Source organism: Hylobates moloch, unplaced genomic scaffold (genome assembly GCF_009828535.3).
Source record: "Hylobates moloch isolate HMO894 unplaced genomic scaffold, HMol_V3 SCAFFOLD_4, whole genome shotgun sequence".
In the NCBI taxonomy this organism is placed as follows: Eukaryota; Metazoa; Chordata; class Mammalia; order Primates; family Hylobatidae; genus Hylobates; species Hylobates moloch.
Window position 1 is genome coordinate 36,260,404 of NW_026652279.1, and position 6,297 is coordinate 36,266,700.

The window sequence follows — 6,297 nt, forward strand, 5'->3', positions numbered from 1 at the left end:
GGGCAGAGGCGCTCCTCACTTCCCAGATGGGGAGGCTGTCAGAGGGTCGGCCGAGCAGAGACGCTCCCCACCTGCCAGACGGGGCGGCGCCCGGGCAGAGGCTGCAATCCCAGCACCTTAGTAGGCCAAGGCAGGCGGCTGGGAGGCGGAGGCTGCCGCGAGCCAAGACCAAGCCACCGCACTCCAGCCCGGGCAACACCGAGCACGGAGTGAGCTAGACTCCGTCTGCGGTCCCAGCACCTCGGGAGGCCGAGGCGGGCAGAGCACTCGGGGTCAGGAGCTGGAGACCAGCGTGGTCAACATCGCGAAACCACACCTGCAGCCAAATGAGAAAAAGGAGGCAGCGGTTGTGGGGCACGCCGGCAGTCCCAGGCAGTCCGCGGGGCGGGGCAGGAGCGAGCCGATTGCAGCGTGGGCCACAGAGGGAAAGAGGGAGGGAAGGAGGGAAGGAGGGAAGAAGGGAGGGAGGGAAGGAAGGAAGAAGGAAGGAAGAAGGAAGGAAGGAAGGAAGGAAGGAAGGACAATTCTTATGCTTTAGTTTGTCCCCAAATTTTATTTTTTTGGCTAAGGGCCATCACTGAGAGAACAAAGATATTTTGAGGCATAAACACCATACGCACTCACTGGTTAAGTGGGCTCCATTTGCTTTGGACAAATTCATATTTATGCTCAGTGAATTATAAGTTACTGTATACTGTGGATCTTTGGAATCACTTAAAACAAGTTTAGATCGTGACTGGTGAGTCTACAGGTGCTAAAGATTGAGTATGTTGTAGTTTGGTAGCGTCTCTATCTTTTTTTTGCCTTCATACTGTCACCTCTTACTTGCCTGCAGCTAGGTGCTAGATATTTACAATCCTTTGTCTTTTTCTTTTTTGGTTGAAATGGGGTCTTACGGTGTTACCCAGGCTGATCTTGAACTCCTGGGCTCAAGCAGTCCTCCCGCCCTGGCCTCCAAAATTGCTGGGATTATAGGCATGAGCCACCACACTCAGTCGTATAGTCCTTTTTCCAATCTAACTTTTTAACCTCAAGAATTCTGAAAGACCAGATAACAAAGGTTTTTAGTTTTTTTGTTTTTCCGTAAAAGACTCATTAATAAGCTCCTTGTGATCTCTCATTCACTTCTTTCCAAAGTAAAATGCAAGACCTTTATATAATGTCTCAAAGGACTTTCCCCCTCCGTTTTGTTTAGGCTGCAGTGGTTGAGGGTGCTAGAAATTTAATCTGTGAATATAAAAGATACTACTAGGCCGGGCGCGGTGGCTCACGCTTGTAATCCCAGCACTTTGGGAGGCCGAGGCGGGTGGATCACAAGGTCAGGAGATCGAGACCACGGTGAAACCCCGTCTCTACTAAAAATACAAAAAATTAGCCGGGCGTGGTGGCGGGCGCCTGTAGTCCCAGCTACTCGGAGAGGCTGAGGCAGGAGAATGGTGTGAACCCGGGAGGCAGAGCTTGCAGTGAGCCGAGATTGCGCCACTGCACTCCAGCCTGGGCGACAGAGCGAGACTCCGTCTCAAAAAAAAAAAAAAAAAAAAAGATACTACTATAGCTGTATTTGGACATACTGTTGGATATTTTATAGGTTTATTCACAAATCCTTAGATAACTAGTAGAACAAAAAGTTTAATAAGAGTGTATGTTCACCTTGTTTCCCAAGAATGGTACTATGCAATTTCGTTGTTTTATTTTCTTGCCTAAGTGATATAGATTTTTATATGTGATCCTAGCTATTTGGGAGGTTGAAGCAGGAGGATCACTTGATCCCAGGAGTTCAAGACTAGGCTGGGCAACATAATGAGACCTTCTTCCTTTTTTTTTTTTTTTTTGAGATGGAGTCTCGCCCTGTCCACCCCAGGCTGGAGTGCAATGGCATGATCTCTGCTCACTACAACCTCCGCCTCCCATGTTCAAGCAATTCTCCTACCTCAGCCTCCCGAGTAGCTGGGATTACAGGTGTGTGCCACCACGCCTGGCTAATTTTTTTGTATCTTTAGTAGAGACAGTTTCACCATGTTGGCCAGGCTGGTCTCAAAACTCCTGACCTGGTGATCTGCCCGCCTCCGCCTCCCAAAGTGCTGGGATTACAGATGTGAGCCACTGCACCCAGCCCGAGACTTTCTTTCAAAAAGAAAAGAGAAGAAAAAGAAAATTGTTCAAAACCTTAATAAATGACACACTTTAATGATTAAATATTAAAAAGCTTCTTTCTCATAAATTAGCAATTATTGGAGAATATGTATCTTATTGAAAAAATACCTTATTGAAAAAAACCCTTGCCAGGCGCAGTGGCTTACTCCTGTAATCCCAGCACTTTGGGAGGCCAAGGCAGGTGGATCATGAGGTCAGGAGATCAAGACCATCCTGCCTAACACACGGTGAAACCTCGTCTCTACTAAAAATACAAAAAATTAGCTGGGCATGGTGGCAGGCGCCTGTAGTCTCAGCTACTCGGGAGGCTGAGGTGGGAGAATGGTGCGAACCCAGGAGGCAGAGCTTGCAGTGAGCTGAGATTGCGCCAATGCACTCCAGCCTGGGCGACAGAGCAAGACTCCGTCTCAAAAAAAAACAACAACAACAACAACAAAAAAAACCCTGAAGTTTTACTGTTACATCTCTATAAATATGTATTTTTGCTTATGCATATTAGGCCATCTATAACTTTGTGCTAAGTAACTTCAGATACTGAGAGGGATTCAGTAATTTAGTACATAATTAGTTTTTATCAAAACTTTAATTATTAGCCTGATAATTTAATAACTCAATTTATATTTGTTAGACTAATGAAGTTTTTTGTTTCAAATATTACATTGAAAAAACCGAGCCGGGGCCGGGCACAGTGGCTCACGCCTGTAATCCCAGCACTTTGGGAGGCCGAGGCGGGCGGATCACGAGGTCAGGAGATCGAGACCATCCTGGCTAACACAGTGAAACCCCGTCTCTACTAAAAATACAAAAAATTAGCCGGGCGAGATGGCAGGCGCCTGTAGTCCCAGCTACTCGGGAGGCTGAGGCAGGAGAATGGCGTGAACCCCGGGGGGCGGAGCCTGCAGTGAGCTGAGATCGCGCCACTGCACTCCAGCCTGGGCGACAGCAAGACTCTGTCTCAAAAAAAAAAAAAAAAAAGAAAAAACCGAGCCGGGCACTGTGGCTCACACCTGTGATGCCAGCACTTTAGGAGGCAGAGGCAAGCAGATTGCTTGAGCCCAGGAATTCCAGACCAGCCTGGGTAACATAGTGAGATTCCATTTCTACAAAAAAAAAAAAAAATACAAAAAAAATACAAAAAATAAGCCAGGTGTGGTGGTGTGCACCTGTGGTCCCAACTACTTGGCAGGCTGAGGTGGGAGGATCCCTTGAGCCCTGGAGGTCGAGGCTGCAATGAGCCATGATTATACTCCAGCCTGGGTAACAGAATGAGACCCTATCTCCAAAAAAAAAAAAAAAAAAAAAAAGACTGAAAACTTGTTTGATTTACAAATAGAAATTACTCAAGTATGTGATATGAAATGAATTAACTCAGTTTTCCAACAAGTTGTAGGAGTTCTTTTTCCATTTTGAAGATAAGCTCGTATTAGAGATTCTCTTTCTCTTTTCAGAAGCATTAGACATTTGCTTATATTAGCCACTTCCCAAAATAGTGTCATATTTGCTGGACTTCTTAATTATTCCAAAAAGCAAAACTTAGTGTACCACTAAGCCAAGTACCTGGGTTTTCAGATTCCTTCCAAACTCACATTTTAAAGTTTCTATTTTTATTTTTAGGGAATTCAAGTTTGGACCAATGCTAAGGAATGCTTTAGCAAGATGTAATCCTGTGAATTGAATTTCTCTTCAATCAAAGTGCCCCAAAACAGAAGCACAAGTAAATAAAAGAAATTTAAGTCGCTACCTAGTATACATAAACATATACAATAGGTTAAGTAAATTCAGCTTTCTTTAACTTAATTGTAGTCATGTTAATGTAGCACAAAAAAGATATATTTTAATGAAGATTAAATATTATAATTTGAGGTTTTGGGGACTGGTGCTGATTCCAAAAGTTAATTTAATAATATATACCAACAGATTGTTTGTCACGCTTCTGAACCAATGACTGAATGTCAAGATGTTCGTTAATTTCTAGATGTTTGTTTCAAGGCCAACTGTTTCAGATCTATTAATGTAGGGAATTTTTCCCTAAGATTGAATTCCTATATTTACTTGGTAAGATCCAGTAATCTGTTATAAGGAGTTGTTTTCTCTTGCCTTATAGTTGAGCTATTTGGTTTGACAAAGCTCAGCAGAAACTTGATGTGAAAAATCTATGATTTTCTTCTACATTCATTGATGCCCCTTGTAACATTTGCATACACTAGAAAATGCCTTCAATTTGTGTTTTACCAGAATTTTGATACTGGTCAGAAATTTTATACTGCCAACAAAGAAGACTCAACTTCTCAAATCTATAATGGAATACATTGTCATCCTCTAGCAATTCCTATATAGAAAGTTTTAACTCAATATGTTACATATAAGAATTAAATTCTTATCAAATAATTCTTAACCTCAGTAATGAGCCTAAATTTACTCTGCTTGGCTCTCTACACATGGCATTTCAGGGTATAAGATGTAGCATTTCAATGTGTAAGATATATGTACTAAACATATGTGTTGCTATCTTCATCATTAACATCCTTATTTTCTGTTGCTTGGCTGTAATTTTTGTAAAGATAAATTATGTTGTTTTTTTATATGTGTGTTTGTGGTATATGTTCAGAAGACAAGCATCTTCATTTTGCTAGCTTTGCAGAATCTTAAAATGTGTACTCGTTATTTCTAATGATGTAAAAAAAAAATCCCTAGTCCTGTTTAGCATTTGACTTTTTTATATGTTTTAAATGTTGCTGGATTTTTGTGTTGTTTGCCAAACTTATACAATAAATAAATGAAATATTGTGCTGATTTTCAGATGATTTTTGTTAATTTAACAAGGTGATCCATACATATTAATATCTGATGCTCTGTAAGAAAATGATATCTGTCATACTATGTTTTAAAGTGATTAATGCCACATGTTCTCACTTATCAGTGAGAACTAAACATTGAATACACATGAACGCAAAGATGGGAACAATAGACACCAGGGCTTACTTGAGGGGGCAGGTTGGGAGGAAGGCGAGGGTCGAAAAACTAGCTATTGGGTACTATGCTTGCTCCCTGGGTGATAAAATCATTTGTACACGATTCCCCAGCAACACACAATTTACCCATGTAGCAAACCTACACAGGTATCCCCTGAACCTAAAAGTTGAGAAAAGAAAAAAAAATAAAGTCGTTAATGGTATAAATTTGTCATCTATCAAAATATTGGTTTTTAAAAATATAAGATGCTGAAATGAGACATGATTTTTAAAATTTTACTTTTTCTTTTTCTTTTTTTTTTTTTTTTTACTGTCAGATGGGTAATGGTTGAAGTTGTAACAAGGTTTGAGGGCAGCACATCTAACACGTGCACCCAATCATCATGCTTATGAACCACAAAAGGATCATGAGTTCTTTTTGTTTTTGTTTGTTTTACTTAAAAAAAAAAAAAAAAAAGAGAGAGACAGGGTCTGATGTTGCCCAGGCTGGTCTGAACTCCTGAGCTCAAGGAATCCTCCCGCTTCAGCCTCTCAAAGTACTGGAATTATAGGCGTGAGCCCCCCGACCCGGCCTGTTTTGTTTTGAGACAGGGTCTCACTCTGTTGCCCAGGCTGGAGTATGGTGGCACAATTATGGCTCACTGCAACCTCAACCTCGGGGGGCTCAAGTGATCCTCCCACCTTAGCCTCCCAAGTAGTTGGGACTACATAGGTACACCACCATGCCTGGCTAATTTTTTTATTTTATTCTTGTAAAGATGAAGTCTCACTGTGTTGCCCAGGCTGGTCTCAAAACTCCTGGGCTCAAGCGATCCTACCCCATTGGCTTCCAAAGTGCTGAGATTATAGGCAGGAGCCCCTGTACCCGGCCATGTCAGGGTTTTATAAAAGGTAAAATTGGTAGAAGCAAAAGTCATCTGTGTGGATACACATTTTATTCCACTGAATTGTATCATCTCTTGACAGATAAAATACCTTTCCCCTTGGCATTTAAAGATCAAAAGCCTTTTCCTCCAAACCAGCTTTGGCCTCGATATAAAATGTTAGACTTTTTTCTACTAGCTGACTTAATTTGAGAAGGCCATTATTAACTATGTTTCAAAAATGATTTAAGTTCCATGGCTCATGCCTGTAATCCCAGCACTTTGAAAGGCTGAGGTGGTTCGACTGC

The 6,297-nt window shown here is 41.8% G+C and overlaps 1 protein-coding gene and 1 pseudogene across 2 annotated transcripts in view; one reads left to right on the forward strand and one right to left on the reverse strand.

The window, feature by feature from the left end:
- The window catches only part of SNX4 (sorting nexin 4), an 82,698-nt gene extending 77,750 nt beyond the window's left edge, over nt 1-4,948 (forward strand). For both annotated transcript variants that reach the window (XM_032149937.2, XM_032149938.3), the window contains exon 14: nt 3,769-4,948. In XM_032149937.2, the coding sequence (XP_032005828.1) occupies nt 3,769-3,816 (48 nt within the window). In that variant the 3' untranslated portion in view covers nt 3,817-4,948. The remainder of the gene's footprint in view (nt 1-3,768) is intronic.
- A 489-nt stretch (nt 4,949-5,437) lies between these two features.
- LOC116467724 (small nucleolar RNA U13) lies at nt 5,438-5,532 on the reverse strand (annotated as a pseudogene).
- Nucleotides 5,533-6,297: the final 765 nt, after the last annotated feature.